This window comes from Gopherus flavomarginatus, chromosome 1 (genome assembly GCF_025201925.1).
Source record: "Gopherus flavomarginatus isolate rGopFla2 chromosome 1, rGopFla2.mat.asm, whole genome shotgun sequence".
Classification (NCBI taxonomy): domain Eukaryota; kingdom Metazoa; phylum Chordata; order Testudines; family Testudinidae; genus Gopherus; species Gopherus flavomarginatus.
The window spans coordinates 58,280,709-58,306,884 of NC_066617.1; the positions used below are offsets into that span (position 1 = coordinate 58,280,709).

The 26,176-nt window shown below is 44.4% G+C and overlaps 1 protein-coding gene and 1 long non-coding RNA gene across 4 annotated transcripts in view; one reads left to right on the forward strand and one right to left on the reverse strand.

Annotated features, from left to right (window-relative positions):
- YAF2 (YY1 associated factor 2) overlaps positions 1-3,659 on the reverse strand; it is a 55,531-nt gene extending 51,872 nt beyond the window's left edge. For both annotated transcript variants that reach the window (XR_007772059.1, XM_050936393.1), the window contains exons 1-2: positions 3,478-3,659; positions 3,113-3,238 (exon numbers count right to left, since the gene is read on the reverse strand). Coding sequence is in view for 1 of the 2 variants with exons in the window: in XM_050936393.1 (XP_050792350.1) it covers positions 3,113-3,238; positions 3,478-3,503 (152 nt within the window). In the remaining variant the exon portion in view is untranslated. The remainder of the gene's footprint in view (positions 1-3,112; positions 3,239-3,477) is intronic.
- A 59-nt stretch (positions 3,660-3,718) lies between these two features.
- LOC127042909 (uncharacterized) lies at positions 3,719-16,660 on the forward strand. 2 transcript variants are annotated; one of them, XR_007772094.1, is made up of 4 exons: positions 3,719-3,775; positions 6,217-6,450; positions 12,712-12,828; positions 16,112-16,660. It is a non-coding gene; the product is annotated as an uncharacterized LOC127042909 (long non-coding RNA). The 2 variants fall into 2 exon arrangements; XR_007772095.1 differs by having other exon boundaries at positions 16,153-16,660.
- Positions 16,661-26,176: the final 9,516 nt, after the last annotated feature.

A 26,176-nucleotide genomic window follows, 5' to 3' on the forward strand; every position in this document is an offset into this window, starting at 1 on the left:
ATTTTTTTTTGCATGCACTACCTGAAACACATTTTCAGAAGGTCCTCACTCTAGCCCAGGGGTCAGCAACCTTTCAGAAGTGGTGTGCCGAGTCTTCATTTATTCATTCTAATTTAAGGTTTCAAGTGCCAGTAATACATTTTAATGTTTTTAGAAGGTTTCTTTCTATAAGTCTATAATATATAACTAGACTATTGTTGTATGTAAAGTAAATAAGATTTTTAAAATGTTTAAGAAGCTCTATTTAAAGTTAAATTAAAATGCAGAGCCCCCTGGACCAGTGTCCAGGACCCGGGCAGTGTGAATGCCACTGAAAATCAGCTCGCGTGCTGTCTTTGGCACATGTGCCATACGTTGCCTACCCCTGCTTTAGCCTCTAAGGCTCCTATAATTGGATCCATACATGGACTCTAATGAGCCTAATGAAGTTCTTCACAGGCACAGGCATTCACTAGCACAAATCCAGATGCAGGATTAGGGCTTATTTTGTGAGCACACATGTAACTGAACATGTGACTCAACTATCTGTACATATTACTGGCATGTGTAAATCCACGACTCTGCACATATTGTGCTGTAAACACAACTTAGAAAGTTGTTTTTGAAAATATGACTAAGTCTCATGGCAAGAAATCCATATGTCTAGTGGGTTACGTTTGGTTTAGGTTTTCAAGTGGGGGAACAAAAATCCGTGCATCTACTGAAACGCTCCATATCAGAACATCACTGAACGAGGAAAAACAAAATTAGAGTTTTTTTCTTTTTAAAATACCGTAGAATAAAGCAATGGTTTCCCACAGCTGCCCCTCTACCCAATGCCACCTGTAGATTCTAATACTTTTCTCCCAAATGATTTTTTTAGTGTAATAAAACACTATTTTAACTGGCTTTGAGTCCTTAATGAAGTCTAGGAGAAGCTGTCATCTTAACTTGTATTAAACTTGTTTGGGAAATTCTGCTTTCACTCTTCTGGCACTGTAACTTTTTATGGATGCTGTCTGACTATTAAGACGTATGTCTGCAGTGCTGTTGTACCCATACTGGTCCCAGGATAGCAGAGACACAGGGTGGGTGAGGTAATCTTTATAGGACCAACTTCGGTTGGTGAAAGAGACAAGCTGTTGCTTTTAGCCGGAGCTCTTGTTCAGGTCTTTGAAGCTTGTCTCTTTCATTAACAGAAGTTGGTCCAGTAAAAGATATTACCTCATCCACCTTGCTTCTACTAAAGATGTATCTTATTAAATTATCTGAAAACTGACCAAGTGACTTAAGCAGAAAGCCAGTCTCATATTAATTTAAAGTTAGCTTTGAAAAAACACTTAAAAATTCATTATGGTTTTCCGAAAAAGAGACAGACAGACTCATCTCTATTCCTGAAATTATTTTACTCAATTCTACACAGTTGTGCATTCTAACACTGACTTACCATAAATTCATTGAAAAATTCATATTCAATATTGTTATGGTTTATGTCTGGAATCAAATATTAGAGGGGTAGCCATGGTAGTCTGGATTTGTAAAAAGCGACAAAGAGTCCTGTGGCACCATATAGACTAACAGATGTATTGGAGCATAAGATTTCCTAGGTGAATACCTATTTCGTCAGACGCATGTAGTGGACATTTCCAGAGGCAGGTATGATTCCTGCCTGCATATTTAGTCTAGAGATAATGAGGTTAGTTCAATCAGGGAGGATCAGGCCCTCTTCTAGCAGCTGAGGTGTGAACACCAAGGGAGGAGAAACTGCTTCTGTAGTTGGCTAGTCATTGAAGTTCTTATAACTCTTGATAAGACTGCGATTTCTATGGCCAAAAACTTCTTTTGCTAACAAGATTAACTGATAAGGTATAATAGTAGTAATAAAAGCTCATTAAATAAGTATTTTCTTATGCTAATGTGCAAAGGATTCTACAACTGCACTCTTGTTGGTTTTATAGAATTATCCATCCTCTAGTGCATGTTCTAAACCAGGAATAATCAATAGGCGGACCGTGAGCCAAATCTGGACTACCAAACACTTTTGAACAGACCACAATATTTTTATTTTCTTATTATCATTATTGGGGGGGTTATTATTATTATTATTTCCTCTGGAGTATGAACCTTGACCATACCTGGACTAAGAAATGAGTACCTTGACAAAAAATAATTGACTATTTCTGTTCTAACCTATAATATTAAAACTATACAGACATGTTGCATCCATATAATTCCCAGCATGCTTTCTGAAGGAATTCTAAAGAAAAAGGTTGTTCTAGGAAATCACTGATTTTCAGACTGATTTTTCTGTATAATAAAACTCGGCTAATTTACATTTCTTTTGTAAAATCAGTAGGCGGGGAATCGCCTCTGTAGAGAAATGGAATCTCTAAGGTGGGGTTGAAAATAAACAGGACAGTTCTTCAATGTTAGAGATAAAATAAACAAAATTTAGGGATTTTTGTTTAGGTTTTTTGAAGAAACAGAATTAGGCTACTGCATAAAGAAAAAATACTAATACAGGTAAATGCTTTAGGACGTAAAATAGCATAAATGTGACCCAAACCTGTCTTTTTTTCCAATTAAAAAAATGAAAGTTTAACACATTGTACTTTGTACAGATATTTTCAAGTTGTAATGCATAAAACTAATTCTCATATTATGCTGCGTGGAATTATTTTCGTAATTAGGTGAATAAACCCCATAGGCGTTATATACAAAATGCAACATTGTATACACTATTTTAGTTCAACATCCAAAAGGAAACCTGCTTGGATACTACACATTAATCAAAACACAACAAGATGTGAGTCAAGCCCAGGGAGCTCCTATCAATGAAGGGAGCTCACCTCTTTTTCCCTTCCAGATGATTTCACACCTGAATCAGCTAGTGTCTGGACACGTATTCTGTTAATTTCATAAAGGAAAATGCCTCTTAGCTGGCAGAGCCAAAGGGTTAAATGACTCTGGGATCAAACGCTGCAGCATTTCTGGTCCCTATCCCTGCAGCCCGCGGGCGACAAAGTCCCCAATAAATCTGACCTAGTTCCTGCTGCAGCAGGCGGCTCCCTGGCATGCCGGGGCTGCTGCGAGCGGCTCGCCGGCGGCCGGGCCGGGGTGGCCGGAGACTCACCGGGTGGAGGTGCCCTTCCTCACATCGCACATCATGCACTTGAAGGCCTCGGCGCTGTTCCGGAAGGTGCACACGCTGCAGTCCCAGTAGCCCTCGTCCGAGGAGGGTTTCGGCTGCCGCTTCGGCCTGCAACACACACAACGAGGGGAGGGACAAAACAGGCAGGGCGGTGGGTCAGGCCCGACTCTCAGCCCGGCCCGACCGCCCCCGCTGCAGCCCGGCTCCCGCGGCCGCCATGGCCGTTGCACGGCTGAGCCGGCTCGCCGCCGCTGCCGCTGCTCCCGGTGCAGGTCGGGCCCGGCCAGGAGGCGCCGCTAATCCAGGGCGCGGGCGCTGCCGGCGCCAGGCCCCCGCGCCGCCCTTACCTGGTCGGGCTCTTCTTGTCTCCCATGCCGGCTGCAGACGCGACCCCGGCGCGGCCCTTTGTGTGTTTGTAAATAAGGAGGAGCGCGGGGGGCCCTGGCTCGAGCGGGGAGGAGGAGCCGCCGCCGCCGCAACCTCCAGCTGTCGGGGAAACTCCGGCTCCCGCTGCCGCCCGCCGCCCCCTCCTCCCTCACGTGTCCCCCCGCCGCCAACCAGCGGCCGCCCGCAGCCCTGCGAGCCCCAGGCAGCGCGAGGCGGCAGGTTCGCATCTGCCGGCGGCGCCGGAGGGACGCGGCTGCGGTGAGCGGGCGGCGGCCAGTGCAGGCGGGCGGAGAGCTGAGGCCACTAGGGCAGCCCGGGTCCCTCACCCCACACAGCCCCGGCTGGCGGGGTCGCCCTTTCACGGCCAGCGCCCGGGAGGCAGGTGGCAGGAGATGGGAACTCGTGCGTGTACTGGGCCAGCAAACCCCCCCCCCCCCCATGTGTGGGTTGGGGGTCCCCGCCGCGCAGAGAGTGACGGGGTGGGGGTCTCCCGGGCCATTGTGCTGTCTCCTGCGCCTGTAACAGCTTGCTTAACAGCACATGGCAAGCAAGCTGCCAGGCGGCTGAGAGACAGATCCCTTCTCCAGCGCCGACATATGTATTTCATATAGGCCATGCGTGTTTTGATGTATTACAGATGCACAATGCATGGGCTGAAATACATGACAGAACCATTTTCTTATGACATGTAAATGAATGTCATTGCACCTAGGATATGTAAATTACACACAATGCAAGATTGCACCCAATCCTCAAAGCCAGGACTGATCCAGAAAACCTCTACCTTTCATCTCTTGAAACTACACCTCTTCCTGTGAGCCAGAGACCTGGCCTCATTTATCAGTCCCAGACTGGATAATCATAATTCCCTGAATATAAATATGAACAATACTAAGGTTGCAGGTAGTACAGAATAAGACAGCCCACTTTCTCCACAGGTTAGGCCACATCAACACTGGCTCTTGGTCCATTTTCAGTGCCAGTTCAAGGCATTGGGCATGCACTTCACAGCCATTAATAGATCTGGTCCTAATAGGGTTGCCAATCCTCCAGGGTTGTTCTGGAGTCTCCAGGAATTAAAGATAAGGATGAAACCTCCAGGAATATGTCCAACCAAACTTGTCAACTCTAGGTCCTAAGTACATGAGAGACTACATTTCCATCTATTAACTAGCTGCATTACCCTGGAACAATGCTGATCAAAGCTCAGGACAAAACACTATGAGAGCCAGAGTTAAGGCATTTTCCATTAAGGAGATCTGGCTGTGGAACAAAATTCCAGAAGAAAGTAACCTAAACTAGAATCTAACCACTTTAGATCATGCTGTAAGACCTCCCCTCTTTGATAAAACTTTTGTATTATCACAGAGTAACATTTACCACAATAATTAGACCTCCTCACCCAAGAAAAAAAAATGTATCCCAGGCACTTCTGCCTATAACCAGGGTCAGAAGAGCAGAAGACTCCATGAAGTTCCATTAAGTACCTTGCTATGCCAGACACTGGTCCTAGTGTGACAGATGCAGGTACAAACTCATAAGATAATTGATCTTATCCAGCATTAGATACAAGGATACAAATAATATTAATATTTGTTCTTACAGATTCTTAAGTACAAATAAAATGTGATTAATATGGTTTGCTCTAACAACGTTAAACAAAACACTAAGAATGTTCTTCTTTGGCCTGAAAGTTGCCCAAAAAGACTTTTAGCTAGGAATAGTGGGGTGTAATAAAGAAAAGGAAAATGTAGGCTGAAAATCGAGACGGACCTACTAATAGCGAACTATATTATACTAAAAGGTTGTCTCCCCATTTCTTGGGGCATTCAGCTAGACGCTTGGATACTGTGAAGAAATCTTTAGATTGGAAATGACGGTAGAACCTGTCTCCTGATGCACTTTTATTTATAACAGTCTCTACTGTATATGTAACTTTTTTTCCCCCTTTCAGGGAGCAATTATTTTGAAATAACCCCTTTTTTCTTGACCTTTTCTCTGACATTATGAATTTTCCCATAGAAATGAAAAGAAACAAAATAAAACTCAGACCACTGCCTATGAAACACTAGGATAAGCTGCTTTTTTACTATGTTGCAACCTAAGAGTAGCAGCTTTTCTCTTTCCTCTAAGGGACAATTTCCTGGGGAGTATCATTTCTGATCAGCAGGGAGAGCAACAGCTGCTAATCCCCAACTATCATTCCTAACTGCCCACTAATCTTTCAGATTCCACCATTCTGACCCTGTTCAAGATACTTTAAATTTACCCACATGCGGAGGGCTAGCAGAAGACCTGTTCACCACTTAAGTCATAAGAACAGCGATACTGGGTCAGACCAAAGGTCCATCTAGCTCAGTATCCTGTCTACTGACAGTGGCCAATGCCAGGTGCCCCAGAGGAAGTGAATCTAACAGGTAATGATCAAGTGATCTCTCTCCTGCCATCCACCTCCACCCTCTGACAAACACAGGCTAGGGACACCATTCCTTACCCATCCTGGCTTAACCTCCATGAATTTATCCAGTTCCCTTTCAAACCCTGTTATAGTCCTAGCCTTCACAACCTCCTCAGGCCAGGAGTTCCACTAGTTGGCTGAGTGAAGAAGAACTTCCTTTTATTTGTTTTAAACCTGTTGCCTATTTAAGCCTTATTTTAAGCAGTTAAGTGAATTTCATCCTATTTGAGTAACATTACAGAGAGAAGAAATACTATTTTCTGCATACCTTGGTACATTTATAGAAGCACAGGAAACCACCAGTGACATGTGCCTACTCTTGATGTAACCACATCTAAAATATTGTTGGTCTGTGATACAGGACAGAGTGACTTTTGAAAGATGGATTCATGCTCCAGGCAGTAGCGCTCAGCAGCATTCCTCAACCTAGGAGGCAGAAAGAAGGAGAAACTTGCTCAGAGAGAGCAAGCTTCAGGTAAGTCCTGAATTTGGGACAGTAATAAGTGTGACGGTTGGATTACAGAAACCCCATTGGGGCTGCCAACTGATGTGCCGAGTCTACCCCTGAGCCTGCCTTTTTTGCCAGATTGGGGGTTTAGTGCCCTTCCTGCTCTGAGCCAGACCCGCTAGCCTTCCTGCGCTAACCCAGACCCAAGTTTCAACTGCATTTCCCAAAAGCTGCAGGCTTAACTGAAAATGACTTAAGTGATTTTGTTTTTAACACTCAGATGCCCAGCTTTTAATGGGGTCCAAACCACAAATAAATCCATTGTACCCTGTATAAAGTGTTTGCCCTCTATAACACAGAAAGAGAGAGATGCACAGCTGTTTGTCCTTCCCTCTCCTCCCCTCCCCCACGTATTAATACATACTCTGGGTTAATTGATAAGTAAAAAGTGATTTTATTAAATACAAAAAGTAGGATTGAAGTGGTTCCAAGTGATAACAGACAGAACAAAGTGAACTACCAAGCAAAATAAAATAAAACATGCAAGCCTATGCCTAATATAGTAGGAAGCAGAACACAGATAAAATCTCACCCTCAAAGATGTTCCAAGCCTCTTTTACAGAATAGCCTTCTTCTAGTTTGAGTCCAGCAATCATTCATACCCCCTGCAGTTACTGTCCTTTATCTCAGTTTCTTTCAAGTATCCTTTTGGGTGGAGAGGCGCTCTGTCTCTCTCTCTCGGACCAGCTGAAGACAAAATGAAGGGGTTTAAATAGACTCCCTCTTGTGGGTGGACACCCCTCCCTCCCCCTGTGTAGAATCCCAGCTACAAGATGGAGTTTTGGCACCACATGGGCAAATCACATGTCCATGCATGACTCAGAACTTACAGGTAGCAGCCATGGCTCACATGCTACCTTGAATGTCCTCAAGTAGACTTCTTATGTGGATTGGAGCCTTCCAGGATCCATTGACCATAAGGTGTTTATTGATTGGGCACTTAACTCAAATTCCTTTCTAAAGAAGCTGCCCAATGCCTTACTAAGGCTACTAAAAATCAAACCAGTACACAGCCAACATTCATAACTTCAAATACAAAAATGATATATGCATACAAATAGGATGAATAGATTCAGTAGACCATAACCTTTACAGAGATATGTTACATGGCATATGTAGCATAAAACATATTCCAGTTATGTCATATATACATTCATAAGCACATTTCCCTAAAGCCTTATGGGGTGCAATGTCACACCCTTCTCCTGAACTTACTGCCAGAGACTTGGACACTGTCCACGGTGGAGGCAGTACATGTAAAATCCCTGTTTGTCTTGGTCACGCTCCATATGGTTTAAAAGTACGGAAAGGATATCATTCATAAGTGTTCTAGCAAGTTTTGGGGTTCCTTATCCCCAGGTGCCTGAAAACAGGTTGGGGTGTAATATTGCTAACAGAATGCAGACAGCAATATTTGTTAAGGTGTTGGCGTCTTGGCATTTAGCCACCAATGCCATGAGGCAGTGTGCCTCAGTTTTCCCTTCTACACAGCAGTATATGCCTGTTATGCTTTTGCTGCTGTGCCAAGCTTCCAGCCTGTTTACAGGTATAAGCTGAAAGGTAACATGCTTGTGGGACTGTCTTGTCACCATCTCTAGCATGTACAACAGTTTTTTTCCCCCACAAATCAGATATGTTCCACATCTTTAAAGGGCTTACCACTAGTATTAACTCCTTTGTCTTGACACATATATGAAGTAGCAAAAGACACAAGATTAACAACAAATCTATGGCAGACAGGCTCTGTTCACACAATTTGGCTTGTTTAGTGTCTATTACCTTTTTCACTTACTTTGTGTACCATGATAGGTACCCTGATGCAGATTCTTCTTCCTCTTTGGAGAAGGCTTTTAATTCAGGCATGTGCTTGAGGCTTTGGCAAGGAAAATGTATACTGCAACCATGCCTGCCCTCAGCCTCTCCCTCTGGAATTTCTCTGGGCTGGACCTCACACACTTGTGAAGTTTCCCTAAGGCAAAGTTTTCTTCCTCCTGCCTTGAAGAGACAGTTTTATCTCTTACCAGTGTAGCAGGAACATCTTTCAGTGGAGTGCTTTGGATTGGTAAGACCCCTTTGGACACCCCACTGTCTGTTCCCAAAAGATTAGCTGTGGGGGCTCTCCCCTCCAGGATATCTGACCCTCAGTTTTCCCTTAAACCCTGATCCACAGGAGATTTTTCACCCTCCTCCTGGGATAGATCCTCCCTACAAAAGGTGGGTGGACTCTCTGACCCCCCCCCTCACCTTTCATCTGTACTTCCCTCTCTGGACTCCCCTCTGGGTCAGACACTTCTGTGTCCCCCAAAAGGGAAGGTGATCCTGGTCCAGATATGGACTCACAGCTACCAGCTATGACAGATTCTTCACTTGCCAGCAAAATCCCCCCCTTCCCTCAGGTTGGGCTTGCTTCCAGCTACAGAGTCCTTGGGGTCTAGTCTCACCACAGCAGTTATCAGCACCCCAACTTCCATCTTTGGAACACATGTCTGTGCACCCCAGGGCAGGCCCTGTCCCCTGCTGACCTGCAACTTCATGGTGGTCAGCAGCTGGGATGGCCTCCCTGCTACAAGGTGGAACATTCCCCTCCAGCAGGCAGCTGATTACGGGACAGGAGCTGGCTTCCTCCAGCCCCTCCCTCTGGGACTTGCCTTGAGCCACAGGGCTACAGGAACTGGTTACAACTATTGCCCCCAAAGCTGCATTCTTTACTGCCACAGAGAAGTTTAAGAGACACTCTCCTATTCCCCCAGCAGTCCACGTGACCTCACAACCTCCCCCCTGGGGTTTTAGCACAGGATTCCTTCTCGCTGCTAACAAACCCTAGGACAGTTCCTGCCACATCAAAGAAATCATTCCTTAGTAGAAACAGTGCAAAATTGTGTGCCACTGTTGAACAGTCAGCTTAGCCTGCAAATGACCAGTTTTTATGTGTACCTTAGCTAAAGATGCAAGGACTTTGTAACCTCCCACCAGTTCTAATTCTGCCATTTTCCCTAGCAACAAATCCTTCTCCTGGATCAGGTCCCTCCTGACCACAGAAATTTTGGTACCTGTATCTCTTAATCCAATGAGTAATTTACCATTAAGTTTAACAGCATGCACATACTCACTGCTTGGTTGGGTAGAAGCAACCTTTACAAATCCTGTGTGGAAAGAGGCTGCAGTCTGGCTCTGAGACACAGCAGCTTCATGTGTTGCCTGTTCCCACTTAGCCAAGGACAATTATTCCTCAGGTGCTCAGTGGACTTACAATGATAGCACCTCTTGGGCTCCTCTGCTTGTACAGGAGATTTGGGATGAGTAACAGGGGCATGGGGAGGTGATGGCCCAGCCTCCTTTTTCCCAGGGATAAAATGGTGATTTTGCTTTCCCCTAATCCTGTACCCCTCTGCCAGTGGTTTATGCTTAATTGCAGCTTGTGCTTGCTCATTAGAGTCTGCAACCCAGCTAATTTACCCACTTCATTCAACTTTTTGTCCCACAAATACTGTTTTACATTACATACTTAGGAATTGTTTCTGAGTAACCAAATTACACATTCCTTCAAAGCTTATAATGCCTTTCCCCCTCACCCACTTATCTACCACATTTTTCGTTTCATTTACATAAGCCATATTACTCAATTCAGATCCCCTCTTAAAACTTCAGGTGTAATGTGAAACTATTTCAAAACCAGTTCCTTAAATTTACCATAATTTGAAGCATCATTAATAGGCATTTTATTGACTATGTCTAGAGCTCTGCCAGTTAATTTTGCTATCAATGTGGTCATCTTTTGATCTTCAGGGATAGCATAGAGGGTGCATAGTCTCTCAAAGGTGATGAAACATTCAGCAATATCACTGGATTCATCATACTGTGGACATAGTTGCTCCCATTTGTGAATTTTTGGGGAAGTGGAGTCAGCAGCTGGAGGGTTTTGTCTCTTCAACTCTGTAACAGCCAGTTCATGCTTCTGGACCTCAATCTGGGCCTGCATTTCTCTCTCTTTCTCTCTCTTAACTCCAGGGCTCTTTTATGGGCAGCCTCCTCCCTGGCTGTTTCTGCCTCCATAGCCCTTCTGTGTGCCGTTACCTTTGCTTCTTTGAGTTTCAATTGAAACGCTTGGTCCTTTGCCTTCTCTTCTGCTTCCAGTCTAGCCAGCTCTAGTTTAGTAGCTGCTTCACTGGTAGTCATTTTCCTGCTTTCTTGCGCTGGTCCACACCCCCTCTCCAGTTCACTGAAACTGCGATGCGCTCAGCTTAGGGGCTTCTTAGGGCTGGTCTACACTGGGAGTGGAGGGTATCGATCTAAGATACGCAACTTCAGCTACGTGAATAGCTTAGCTGAAGTCGAAGTATCTTAGATCGATTTATCTGGGGTCCTCATATGGCACGGGATCGACGTCCGTGGCTCCTCGTGTCAACTCTGTTCACTCCGTTGGAGTTCCGGAGTCAATGGGAGCACGTTCGGGGATCGATATATCGCGTCTAGATGAGATGCGATATAGCGATCGCTACCCGCCGATACGGCGGGTAGTCTGGACATACCCTCAGTTAACAGAGACTTTCCCAGCGCCCAGTGTTCAGCATTTCTGGGCAATTTGCAACCTGTGCAGTTCTAGCTTCTTCTGATCTTTACTCTTACTTTTCTGTCCCTACTTCCCTTACCCAAAATAAGCAAACAGAAAATAACAAACTAGTAACCAATTTGTCTGTTCTCCAGCCACCACACCAAAAACTCATTTAAAATCACTACCAATATCTCAAAGCAATCAGCTGTGCCTATGTCCATCCATGACTCAGAACTTACAGGTAGCAGCCATGGTTCACATACTACCTTGAATGACCTCAAGTAGAGTTCTTATGTGGATTGGAGCCTTCCAAGATCTGTTGTCCGTTAAGTGTTTCTTGATTGGGCACTTAACTTGCAAATTCCTTTCTAAAGAAGCTGCCCAAATGCCTAAGGCTACTGAAAATCAAACCAGTACACAGCCAATATTCATAACTTGGAATACAAAAATGGTACCTGCATACAAATAGGATGAATAGATTCAGTAGACCTTTACAGAGATACGTAGCATAAAACATATTCCAATTGTCATATATACATTCATAGGCATATTTCCATAAAGCCTTTTGGGGTGCAACATCACAATAGGACATTACAGAAATGTACTGCAAGGGAATATCTCTAGATTCTTAGGTGAACTTTATTCCCCTTTTCCCTGCAAAATGCAGCACCTAGGAGCACTTTGTCCATGCACAGGATTTTTTTCCAATGACATCCTTAACACCAAAGATCGCTATAGCTGGCCAGTGGTCAGGCAGCAGCTCCACAGTTCTCGTCAGTCTTGTTCTTTCTGGAGGGGGCACCGCCAAATCATATACAATGGGCCTGAGACCCTCCTGTCCTTTCTACTCCCTTTGGGGTTCTGTCACAGCCGAGGGGAGTAGGAGCAGTATAGAGGGACCCAAGCCCCCCACTCCACCGGGTCCAAATCAAGGGCTCTAAAGGTATTGCAGGGTCCAGATCACTCGTTGGTCCACCCCAAGTTATACTTTTCCCTGGGTCACTTGCTACTGGACCACGGCTCTTCCATTTGGGGCATGGTCACAGTCATAGCAGTATCAGATTAGTCTGCCAGGGGGACAATATCCCATTCTTTGGGGCCTCTTACAGGTTTCCAACTCCTACAAGAGGAGGAATATGAATCACTTCTTGCAGACTGGCCTTATCAATGCTGTAGTCACTATTCCACAGCTCCAGGCTTTAAATCTCACTTCCCAGTGCAGCCTATAACTTTTTTCCTCCTTCCTCTGGGTTACCAGTGCCCTTTCAAACTGTCCCTCCACCTGGAGTATGCCCTGCAGATGGTAAGGGGTGGAGGTCTCCCTAACCCAGTATTGCCTTATGCCTTGCTCTGGTTTAGTGTGTAGTCTGTAAACCCCATCCCACACCCTCCTCCTTAGCTCCAGCGTCACCGAGTGAACTTGTGTTGAGTCTTCCTGCCTCCACCAGTCTTGTGAACAGAAGTTTGCATTTTTATAATTCATGCCAGCTTGATGTAGCATTGTGAATTGGTATGGTTGCAGAGACAACCACCACCTCACTCTGGAGTTATGGTCCTTCAGGAACTGTAGCCATCAGAGGGGACAGTCACCAGCTGGAATGGATGGCCCCATAGGTAATAGAATAGGGCATCTACAGACCTTTTTACCATTAGGGCCTCCTTCTCTATTTCTGAAGAGGCAACTTCCTGGGAGAACAACTTCCTGCTGATGTTGAAGACAAGAGGTTCCCCTTCCCCCACTCCTTGTGACAGTACAGCTCCAAGGCTGACATCGGATGCATCCATTAAGTGTGGTATGTAATTATTGTTTAAATCAGCTTCTGTACCAGATGACTGGAGGATAGCTAATGTGACAGCATTTTTTTTAAAAGGCTCCAGAGGCAAACCTGGCAATTAGAGGCCAGTAAGCCTAACTTTAGTACAAGACAAATTGGTTGAAACTATATTAAAGAACAGAATTATCAGACTATAGTGGGGCAGCTGCCCCACTTCCACAGAACAGGGGTTGAAAGCAGGCCTGGAGAGGGCTGTGGCTGGGAAAAAAGAGTGAAAGCAGCTGAGGGAGTAGCTGACCACAGGTGTGGCCAGCCCAATCAGGCCACAGCTGGCCCTATAAAGGGGCTGTGAGCCGGACACTGAGGAGTTTTCCTCTAGCCTGGGAGAGAGAAGGGCTAGTTGCCTAGGAGCAGCCCTGGTAAACCCCCTGCCTGTGGACCTTGATGAAGGCCTATGAAGAGGTACTGGGGCTGTAGAGATACAGCCTGGGAATAGGCAGAGGCAGCTGGTCCTAACCCCTCGCCAATGGTGAGTGGCCTTTAGAGACTGCAGTCTGCCCCAGTGAGTGCAGGCTAGATGATGACCCTCAGTAGCCATTGAGGAAAGGTGGGTTTAGAGGGTTAGGGGTTCCCCTGGGAGGGGAAACCCAAAGTAAGGGAGTACTGCTGGGGGCAGAACCTCAAGGTAAAGGGGTATTGGGGTCTGGAAGGGATATTGGAGGCCCTAAGGCAGGTGAGCCACTGGCCAGCAGAGGATGCTCTGGAGTTGAAAAGAGCTAATTCCCAGATGAACAGCAGGAGGTGCCATGCTGGTGAGTCTTCACTTTGCTACACAGATGAAAACAATTTGTGGGGGAAGAGTCAGCATGGCTTTTGTAAAGGGAAATCATGCCTCACCAATCTATCGGAAGTCTTTTGAGGGGGTCAGGAAACATATGGACAAGGATAATCTAGAGGATATAGTGCACTTAGACTTTCAGAAAGCCTTTGACAAGTAAACAGTCATGGGATAAGGAGGAAGGTCCTCTCATGGATCGGTAACTCTTTTTAAAAGACAGAAAACAAGGGGTAGGAATAAATGGTCAGTGTTTGCAATGGAAAGAGGTAAATAGTGGTATCCCCCAGGGGTCTGTAGTGGGACCAGTGCTGTTCAACATATTCATAAATGATCTGGAAAAAGGGGTAAATAGGTAGCAAAATTTGCAGATGATCAAAATTGAGATAGTTAAATACAAAGCAGACTGCGAAGTGTTAGGGATCTTGCAAAACTGGGTGACTGGGCCATAAAATGACAGATGAAATTCTATGTTGGTAAATGCAAAGTTTTGCACATTGGAAAACATAATGCTTACAAAATGATGGGGTATAAATTAACTGCTACCACTCAAGAAAGAGATCTTGATGTCATCCTGGATAGTTCTCTGAAAACATCTGCTCAGGGTGTAGCCAAAAAAAAAAAACCAAAAGAACATTAGGAACCATTAGGAAAGGAATAGATAATAATAAGACAGAAAATATCATCATGTCTCTACATAAATCCATGGAATACTGTGTGCAATTCTGTTCACCGATCTCAAAGATATATTAGACTCTGAAAAGGTACAGAGAAGGGCAACCAAAGGGTCTGTGACAGCTTCCATATGAGGAGAGATTAAAAAGACTGGGACTTCTTATCTCGGAAAAGAGATGACTTTGTGGAGAAAGTGAATAAGGAAGTGTTAGTTACTCCTTCATATAACACAAGAACCAGGGGTCACCCAATGAAATTAATAGGCAGCAGGTTTAAAACAAAAGGAAGTCTTCACACAGCACACACTAAACCTGTGGAACTCATTGCCAGGGGATGTTATGAAGACCAAAACGATAACAGGGCTCAAAAAAGAACTAGGTAAGTTAATGGAGGATACAGGGCTGGTGCAACCATTTAGGCGACCTAAGCGGTTGCCTAGGGCACTAGGATTTGGGGGGCACCACTTTGGCAGCGATCGTGGTAGCCAGATCTTTGGCTGCTCCGGTTGCCGCCAGCATTTAGGCAGAGGGAGCTTGGGCAGGGGAGTGCAGGGAGGGCCACCTGCTGCAAGTAAGGGGGGTGGGGGGAAGGCAAACAAGGGAACTCCCTGCCCCAGCTCACCCCTGCCCCGCCTCCTCCCTGAGCATGCCATGGCTACTTCACTTCTCCTGCCTCCCAGGCTTGCAGCGCCAATCAGCTTAGGTGCCGCAAGCCTGAGAGACGGGAGAAGTGAAGTAGCATCGGGGTGCTTGTGAGCAGAGGTGAGCTGGGATGGGGGGGTGCCTTGGGGGGGTGGGGAGCTGCCACAAGAAAAGTGCCCCAGGGTAGAGGGGGAAGGAGCTGCCGTGGGGGGGGGAGGGGGGCACAAGGTGGAAGTTTCACCTAGGGTGTGAAACATCTTTGCACCGGCCCTGAGAGGATAGGTCCATCAATGCCTATTAGCCAAGGTGGTCAGGGATGCAACCCCATGCTGAGTGTTCCTAGCATCTGTTTGCCAGAAGCTAGGAGTGGATGATAAAGGATGGATCACTCAATGATTGCCTGTCCTGTTCATTGCCAGATGCTTCTGAGGGATTGGCCACTGTCAGAAGACAGGATACTGGGCTAGATGGACCACTGGTCTGACCCAATATGGCTGTTATGTTCATTTACAAAATAAAAGACTTCAGGAGGTCAGAATGAAACAAAATGGGTTCCTGGATCCAGGGCCAGCTCCAGATACCAGCAGGGCAAGCACACGCCTGGGGCAGCATTCCATCCATTCTTGGGGCAGCACAGTCCAGGCAACACTTTTTTTGTGCCTTGGTGGTTCAGGCAGTGGCAGTCCAAGCACGTTTGGGGGTCTTTTGTAGTGTGGGGGTGTGGCTTTTTTTTTTTTTTTTTTTGCTTCGGGTGGCAAAAATGGTAGAGCAGGCCCTGCCTGGATCAGTCATTCTTTTATTATCTGGAAGATTTTGCCAAAGGCTTCAGTCCAGTAGGTCTTCCCTGGTGAGGCATCTTTCACCAGTTATGTTAAAGAGGGGGTGATCATGGCAAAGTTGGGGATGAACCATTATTATAATGTGCTAGCCCCAGGAAAAGGCACACCTGTTTCTTTGTAGAGGGGATAGTGCAGTCTGACAAGGCCTTCACCTTTCCCACCAAAAGGCATAATTATTCCCCACCCACAGTGTGTACCAGGTAGTTCACTTGTTGGTCAATTGACATTTGGTGGGGTTGGCTTTCAGTCCAGCTTCCTGAAATGCCTGTAGGACTGCTGTGGTCATCCTACCCTCTTTTCTCTTCCTGCAGGCGCAAATGTTTCAATGTGGCCTCTATCCACTCCGTCCCAGAGGCTGGTCCAGATTCGAAGGCAGAAAAAATGAACTCAAGAAGACATGTTCGCCAAGCTCATGCAGTCCTCTCGCACTGATAAGGCCCAGCTGAATACATGGAGGCAAACAATTGTGGAGTCTTGTAAAGCATTACAGGAACACGAACAGAGGAGAGACGCACATGATGAGAGCAGGCAGGACGCTATGGTCGAGCTCATGGGGGAGCAAACTGACATGCTCCGCTGTATGGTGGATCTAATGTGGGAAAGGCAGCAAGACCAGTCTTTTGCTGCAGCCCCTGTATAACTGCCCTCCCTCCTCCCCAAGTTCCATAGCTTCCTCACCCAGATGCCTAAGAACATGAGGGGGAGGCTATGGGGATCCACACACTCAACCTGAGGATCGCCCAAGCAGCATAAAGCTGGCATATGCAAACCTTTGATTTGGTTTCTCAACTTGTCCTTCACTCCTCCTCCACCCCCTTAACCCAACCCCACCCCAGTCTGCCTTCTGATTTCTCAATGTGTTGTGCATCAAATAATAAAGACAATTTTTAAACAATTTAGACTTTATTTCCTTTCATAGATAGACATGTATCTCTATCTATGGGTGGGTAACTTCAAAAGAAACAAAACACAACTGTCACATCATACCCTGGCCAGTCATGAAACTGGCTTTCAAAGCTTTTCTGATATGCAGCGCGCCCTGCTGCGCTCTTCTAATTACCCTGTTGTCTGGTTGTGTGAAATTGGCCACCAGGCGAGTTGCCTCAACCTCCAACCCAGCCATAAAAGGTTTCCCCCTTAATCTCACAGAGATTGTGGAGCACGCAACAAGCACCAACTACAATTAGAATATTGGTTGTGCTGAGATCTAACTGAGGCAGTAAACTGAACCAGCGCTCCTTCACATGTCCAAAAGCACATTCTACCACCATTCTGTACTTGCTCAGCCTATAGTTGAACTGCTGTTTACTACTGTCCAGGGTGCCTATGTACAGCTTCATGAGCCATGACACTAAGGTGTAGGCTGGGTCCCTGAGATTAACTATAGGCATTTCAACATCCAAAAGTAATTTTCTGGTCTGGGAAGTAAGTCTCTTCCTGCAGCTGTTCAAACAGAGCAGAGTTCCTGAAGATGCAAGCGTCATGCGCCTTTCCCAGCCATCCTACGTTGATGTCGGTGAAGCGTCACTTGTGATCAACCAGTGCTTGCAGCACCATGGAAAAGTACCCCGTGCAGTTTATATACTGGCCGCCCTGATGTGCCAGGGTCAAGATAGGGATATGCATTCTGGCTATCACCCTGCTGCAGTTAGGGACCCCAAGCGCATTAAAGCCATCCACAATGGTCTGCACATTTCCCAGAGTCACTACCCTTGAGAGCAGCTGATCTCATGTCATGTTGACAATGATTGTGTTGGCTACTTGCAGCACTGCAGCCCCCACAGTAGATTTGCCCACTCCAAAGTGATGCCCAACTGACCGAGCTGTCGGGCGTTGCAAGCTTCCGCAGTGCTATGGCCACTCACATCTCAGCTTGAGGGCTGACTCTCATTTTGGTGTCTTTGTGCTTCAGGGCAGGGGACAGCAAGTCACAAAGTTCCATGAAAGTGGCCCTTACACATGCAAAAGTTTCGCAGGCCCTGAGAATCATCCCAGACTTGCAACACTATGCAGTGCCACCAGTCTGTGCTTGTTTCCCGGGCCCAGAATTGGTGTTCAACGGCATGAACCAGGCCCAATGCCACCATGGTCTCCCAATCATCACATGCCATGCTTCTAGGAACGTCTGTGTCCATGTCCTCATCAGTATAGTAACTGCATTGTCGTTGCTTCCTCGCCCAGTTTTGCAGGTGCTGCACATACTGCTGGATAATGCGTGAGGTATTTAGAATGGTCAAAACTGCAGCAGAGATCTGAGCAGGCTCCAGGCTTGCCGTGCTATGGCACCTGCACAGGTAATCCTGGAAAAAAGGCGTGAAATGAGCTGTTCGGTTCAAGATGGCCGATAAAAGGCGGTAAATGGTTGTCTTCTGTAGCTTTCATGGAGTCGGGAAGCTCATTAGAGCTGCAAGAGCGGGAAAGCAGAGTTTGTGGCAGAAACATGAGCAGAATTTGCAGCGGAAGCTGTGCGGCTCTGTTCACGATGTCTGAAAAACAGCAGAGAATTGTTGCCTTCTGTAGCTTCCATGGGAGCCCAGGACGGACAACATGGAAAAAGCGGCGGAAGCTCTGCAGTTCTGTTCATGGAGCTGAAAAAAGCCAGGAAATGGTTAGATGAAAGAGTAGATAGAAAGATGAGAGAACATGCAAGGTGGATTCATAGTACCAGGACACAGGCGGTGCACCGTGCTGCACCGTCTGCTGGCAGTATGGCGTCTGCCGTAGATTTCACAGAGGGAGGAGTGAGTGATGGCACACACGCAGAAACACACGCGAGAATGTTTTTGCCCCATCATGCACTGGGAGCTTAACCCACAATTCCAATGAGTGGCAAAGACTGCGGGAACTGTGGGATAGCTACCACAGTGCACCACTCTGACATTCGATGCTAGCCTCAATACTGTGGACGCACTGCCAGATTCACACGCTTTAGTGGGGACACACAACACCGAATGTATAAAATTGCTTCTGAAAATTCGAATAAAATAAGTTTGAATTAATATCGTGCTGTAGACGTACCCTTTGAAAGTGTTCCCCATCCCCCCACATAGCAGGTGTCAGTAACCACTGACTCCAGTGGATATTGTTATACTTTCCCTTTTCTTTAATTAAATCAAAATAAAATATAATATCAAACAAACACAGCCACACACTAATACAGCCAATAAATGACACACACAATAGAGAGGTCTATGATAATTGTCAGGATAGACAATTAGAAGCTCTTTAATAAATTACAGGATGATTCTACTTCTTACTAGATGCCTCACCACTAGTATTGTTTGTTCTATAATCTGATAATAAACTCACCTCTTTTTCTTCCTTACATCCTTTCCCATTGGTGATACTTTTATTGTTGGTAAGTGTAATATTTCAATTGACTGTTTTATAGAACCTGTTTATTATGGTTCTTTTTCAAAATAAATGAAAGAAAGAGAGCAAGGAGGATTTTTAATTAATGTGGAGTGCACCCTCAGGCTCTGCCCTTAGGTACAATACTCTGTTTACACTGAGCCAATGGCACTGACAGGTGGTCTGGAGCTGTGAGAAGGAGAAACCTCTCAAGGGGGCCTGTCATATTAGAGTCATATTAGATCAGGCTTGATGCACTCTGTTAGATGATTGTTCAAAGAGAAACAGTTAGTAAAGTCTAGATGACCCTGTAGAATTGCATTTTTAAGACCATTTTCACATTGCAAGAAGTGTCCAGAAAATAGTAAATAATAATAGTACTGACCTCTACTGATTTTCACTCTTGGAACTCTTATGTTGAACACTGCGGGCTGGCTCCTTCAGTGGGATGCAGCAGCTTTGCACTATCTTGCTGGTGTTTTTTGGCTGCAAAACCCTGTTCAAATGGCTGCTGGAGGATGCAAATTTAACCCTGCAATGGCATACAGCTGAAAGGGGCTCTTACATAACACCTCTTCCTTGTTGCTGGTGAGCAGGAAAGGGGGATGGGGTTACTTAAAAGGAGGAGTGATGAAGACACACCTACACAACACCAACCTTGAATTAGAGTTTTAACCTTTTGCAGCCACTACAGGTTGGTGTAAGTTAGAACTACCGTAAGAATGCTCTAATGCAGTGGGAGTGGGGATATAAGCATGGAAGGGGGTCAATTTATGAATTTGCCAGGGTGCTGGAATCTGACAACTTGGGTTTGCCAATATATAATAGAATCCGGTAGGATAACCCCATTTTATTGAGCCCAAGAGGTGTTAGCTTACTAGTTTGAACTCTGGTTTCTTTTCAGGTCAACTTTTTACTTGAATAGTATTTTTCAAATCAGAACTCCTGCTTATTCTTAACCAACCAACAATTTATTAATTCACCCAGGACCACATTAGTACAATTAACAGTTCGCGACTCAAATGTAGACATAGCCAATTGTGCGTACTACAAGACAATACAGTCTTGCAAGTAATTATCATAGGCCATGTCTACATCTAAAATTTTGCAGCGCTGGTTGTTACAGCTGTATTAGTACAGCTGTATAGGGCCAGCGCTGCAGAGTGGCCACACTTACAGCAACCAGCGCTGCAAGTGGTGTTAGATGTGGCCACACTGCAGCGCTGTTGGGCGGCTTCAAGGGGTTTCGGGGAACGCGAGAGCAAACCGGGGAAGGAGACCAGCTTCGCCGCGGTTTGCTCTCGCGTTCCGCGAACCACCCTGCAAACCGCAGGGAAGGAGACCTGCTTGCTCGGGTTCGGGGAACGCGAGAGCAAACCGGGAAAGGAGACCAGCTTCGCCGCGGTTTGCTCTCGCGTTCCGCGAACCACCCTGCAAACCGCAGGGAAGGAGACCTGCTTGCTCGGGTTCGGGGAACGCGAGAGCAAACCGGGAAAGGAGACCAGCTTCGCCGCGGTTTGCTCTCGCGTTCCGCGAACCACCGTGCAAACCGCAGGGAAGGAGACCTGCTTGTTCGGGGAACGCGAGAGCAAACCGCGGCGAAGCTGGTCTCCTTCCCCGGTTTGCTCTCGCGTTCCCGGAACCACCCTGCAAACCGCAGGGACGGAGACCTGCTTGCTCGGGGTTCGGGGAACGCGAGAGCAAGCCGGGGAAGGAGACCAGCTTGATTACCAGAGGCTTCCTCAGGTATGCTGGGATACCTGCTTATTCCACGGAGGTCAAGAAAAGCGCTGGTAAGTGTCTATACTTGATTACCAGCGCTGGATCACCAGCGCTGGATCCTCTACACCCGAGACAAAACGGGAGTACGGCCAGCGCTGCAAACAGGGAGTTGCAGCGCTGGTGGTGCCCTGCAGATGTGTACACCTCCTAAGTTGCAGCGCTGTAACTCCCTCACCAGCGCTGCAACTTTCTGATGTAGACAAGCCCATAGACTAGAGCTCAGGCTCAGCAGTTGTATTCAGGAATAATGCAAATTATCAAGATTTCTTATTACATTTACTTATGATCTTAAATTCTCAATTCCTAACACATTTATCAGATTTCCAAGGATGCACTCATCTTGAAGGCATATTTTAAGAGTGTGGTACTCCTCTTTGACTGGATTGGTGCAAAAGAGAACAGTTTAAAATATTAAAAGTAGGGCTGTTGATTAATGACAGTTAACTCACTCGATTAACTCTTAATATCCAAAGTTACACCCTGGTTTATATGTTTTAACATTTCTTCTTCCTTGTGCAAGACAAGCAATGGTCTCAAGCTGCAGTGGGAGAGGTCTAGGTTGGACATTAGGAAACACTATTTCACTAGGAGAGTGGTGAGGCACCGGAATGGGTTACCTAAAGAAGTAGTGGAATCTCCATCCTTAGAGGTTTTTAAGGCCCGGCTTGACAAAGCCCTGGCTGGGATGATTTAGTTGGTGTTAGTCCTGCTTTGAGCAGGGGGTTGGACTAAATGACCTCCTGAGGTCTATTCTAACCCTAATCTTCTATGGTTCTATGAATTCCTATTACTTTTAGAATGCAACAACTTTTATTTAAAATAAAAACCAACAAAATCCACATAATCATCTAAATTTGGATGACATACTCCATATATTTTTTATTGTGCATTTTGTGCATTTTTATTGTGCATTTTGGACTTACAACAGAACAAATGACATTTTCACATATAGAAGGATGTAGATCTGACCCACAAAGCAAACAAATGTGCAGATTCTGATTTGGGGTAAAAGAGGTTATTCATGGTATATTTGATTTATGAGGTACACAATGTATAGTTTATACTTTGGGGTGAAAACACTGATAGGAAAGAAGGGTGTGACCCTTGGTTGGTGACTTGTCGTTCTTTTCAACTAGATTACGACGGAGAAAGAGGTTTTATACATATACAGATTATGAGAGATTCTTGCCTAGGTGATTAACAACTTTCTTTTAGCCATTTTAGTTTCTATGGATTCTGTTCTTGGGGAGAGAAACTTCCAACCTTTGCTGATTGGTGGGTATTTAAATAAAGTGTCTCATGTGATGTGAACCATTTTCTTATTTTATTTATTCTGAGGTGGATCCTATTTTGGGGATAAACAGAGATGTATAACATTACTAATTCCTTCTGGCCCTCCTAAAATAAGAAGTTATTAGAAGGACAAAGTGTATGGTTTAATATCCTTTATTGGAACAACTTCTGTTGGTGAAAGAGACAAGCTTTTGAATTTATGTAGAGTTCTCATTCAGGCGTAGGAAAAGTATTAGAGCAGTGGAGGGCAACCTGCAGGTCACGGACTGCACAGAGCCCATCAGGGCAATCCGCTGGTGGCCACAGGACAGTTTGTTTACATTGACCATCCGCAGGCACAGCCGCCCACAGTTTCCAGTGGCTGCAGTTTGCCGTTCCCAGCTAATGGAAGTTGCGAGAAGCGACGTGGGCCACAGTGACATGCTGGTTGCTGCTTCCTGCAGCTCTGATTGGCCATTGGGAGCTGTGGCCAGTCATGCTAGCATACAGTCAATGTAAACAAACTGTCACACAGCCTGCCAGCAGATTACCCTGACAGGCCATGTGCGGGCCACAGGTTGCTCACCACTATATTAGAGTGTCACAGCTAAATAAAAGATGGAACAGATTGTTTAGCATAAGGAGTTAATTAACACGTTGTAAGAGACCATTCAAGGTAAAGTGGGCAGTTAACACCAGTGCAATCATAGGACGAAGGAGGATTAGTGGGTTATAGATTGTTGTAATGAGAGATAAATTCAGTGTCTTTATTCAGTGCATGATTTTTAGTGTCTAACAAAGTTATGAATTTAAGCTTCCAGATTAATCTTTTGAAAAAGTATTGTGCAAGTTTCCTTTTGGTCATATATGGAGTGACCATTCTGTGAAAAGCCCGCAGGTGATAGGGTGTTTTTGTCTTTTATCATTTTTCTATGTGAGTTTGTTAGAGTGTATAGTGATTGTCTCATTTCACCCACATAGTTGTTACTGGGGCATTTAATGCACCAGATGAGGTACATCACATATGTTGTGATAGGCAAGTGTAGGAATCTTGAGAGGTGAGTTGTGAAGGTGCTGATATTGTAGCAGCGGAGATATGTCTGCAAGTTTGCATCTGTTGTTCCGGCAGGGTGTGGTGCCACTTTGAGTTGGTGGGTCCTGGTCTGCGTGGACCTTGTTTCTGATGATGAGCTTGGAGAGGTTGGGGGTTGTTTGAAGGCCAGAAAAGGGGGTTCAGGAAAGATTTCTTTCAGGATCTGTTCCCCATCTAGTATGAGTTGTAGTTGTTTAATGATACGCCATATGGGCTGCAGTGTGGGGTTCAGAGTTCTTTTAAAATATATTCAGCTATTATTATAATTCCCTAGTAAGAAGATTCCAAATAAATGCAGTGGTTATTTCTCTCGTGTAATACATTTAAAGAAAAAACATCATATCATTGGATTTGTTTGTTGACAAAAGCTATATCTCAGATCAGTAGGCAGTAGCCCTTTTGCCAAGCCTGTGACATCAATGTGCAGTAAATGGGCAAGAGTCTCAACTGGTGTGAAACCAGCATATCTTCATTAAAGTCAATTGTCCTTCACAGATTAAAACTAACTGAGAATCTAGCCCTATGAGAGTAGAAGATCACAAATTATGTGGTAGAAGTATTAAAATGCACCTTTCAGTGGCAGAAAATGATTGATTGACTTTGTGTTCATTTGCTAACCTCAGGAGGTGAAATATAAGAAAGGATATAGAGTTTAGACGTTTAAAATGGGTGCATATTCTGATAGCTATTTTCTGTCTGGATTTAAGTCTTAATAATTTGCCTGGGATGCTAGCCAGAATAGCTTTGCAATAGCACCCAACAGATAGAATTAAAGCATGAGTCATTATCTCTCTGGTTTGCCAAACTAGGGTTTATTCAAGTGGCATTTTTAAGATAGAACACAGTTCATAATTTGATGGTATGCCAGTGTCTGAAAGCTAACAATCCCTTAATTTCAAATGGTGTTGTGGGAAAGTCACAAATTCATGGTGAGGTACACACTAGGGTTTCAAAGATGAGATTTGATTGAAGGGATTCAAAATCATAATAGCTTCTGTTGTTTAAGTTGATGTACTGGCTGAACATTTGCCAAGATAAAATATTATTCTGACAGATTTGAATGCAGAAGTGTATAAAAAAGGATATCATATCATTTTCTTACAAGACAGGGTAAATATGCAATGCCAGAAGTCCAAGCAGAGAGGCCATATCTAAAATTGCAGCCATAATAAATGATTCAAACAGCATTTGGAATTCTTGCGGTTTGAAGCATGTTTTGCAGATATGATGAAAACAACTGAAAGACTAGTCCTGAAAGCCCATTACAGGGTTGTAAGGTATTATTTTCATTAACACTGGGATTATTGATAGACTAATCTTCAAAAGCAAGTCTACTTAATCTATAATCTTTGAAGCTATAGAATCCTTTGTATACCACAGTAACTATCATTCTTCTAGTGTTAATTTTAGACATTGTACCAATCAAAGGATGAAAAAGCTTCAAAGAGTAACAAGACATAATTTGAAGTACAATTTACCATGTTGGTAAAGGACCAACCAATGGGAATTTTTATTTGACTGGACTAGGACAAGCCATGGACAAATAACAGTCTTCAATCATCAGATTATGTTCATATGCATGGCTAATTCCAGGTCTGAATATAAGGTTCTGTAAACTAAACAGGCTGTAATTGACAGTAAATTTCCTGCTTTCATCAACACTAAGGAAAAAGGCTAATGCTCCTCAAACAGAATAGAATTTTTCTCTCTATGACTAGCCTTGCAACAGATTTATATCACTTTAGGAGAGGTGAAAATATTTTGTTGTCCATTGACAAAAGTATAGAAGACTTCAGAAACAAACCAGACAGTGCGCTGTATAAATCAATACAGTTCTAAACTGAGACTCCAAATGTCAGGGTTAAAATACAACAGACGTAAATGTTTGAATATCTGTTCCCTTTCTGGTCCCTTGAATACTGGATTGTTCATCTAACATTGGGCATTCAGTTAATAAGTGACAGATTTGATCAGCTGTGAAAAAAGAGATATGTGGTTTTTAAGACAACTAGCAATACTAACTGAGATAGGATTCAAGTTCATGTCCTTTCAAAAGATTCTGGGATTTTGAGACTGGGGATCCATGTCTGAGGTGAAGATTATCAAACTTTGGTGCCAAAAGTGAGGTGTCTAAATCCATATATAGGCACATACATAACTGTCCTGATTTTCAAATAACTTTGCACCTTTATATCGTCCCCACACACATATATATATATATATATATACACACATACACACACACACACATATATATATTCCCAGACCCAAAAAAATGTGTGTTAAGGTAGAGTTACGGTTGAGAGTAGGTTTCTGTAATTTAGGAGTAAAAAACATTAGAATGATGTAATTATCCACAAAACAAGCATTATAAACCCAAGAAATTCAGAGTTAAGGTTAAACTTAAAAGAAATACAAACACGTTAAAGTTTGGAAATGCACAATTAAGGCACTTAGATAACCTTAACACTCTAGTAATGCTGTGAGGAAAACAGAAAACTATCCATAAAAACCAGTTTAATGTAATCTGGGACCACAAACTCAGATGCATTAAACATAATTGGATAGTTATTGCATGGTGTCATTACTGAGCACAATTAAGATCATTTGAGCGCCTCAATTGTACATTTCTGTACTGTAGCATGTTTAGGTTTAATTTAATTTTAACTTTAACTCTGAATGTTTGGGGTTTGTAATGCTTGTTTGGGGGAAAATTACATCATTCATACTTAATTGAATTACTGAAATGTACTCTCAATCTTAATTCCAATTTAAAGGAGACTTTTGTCTGAGAATTTCTTTTATTTCAAAAAAGTATTTTAAATGTTATATGTAAACATGGCACAAGAAACCCAGACAGAATGCTACCATGATATTG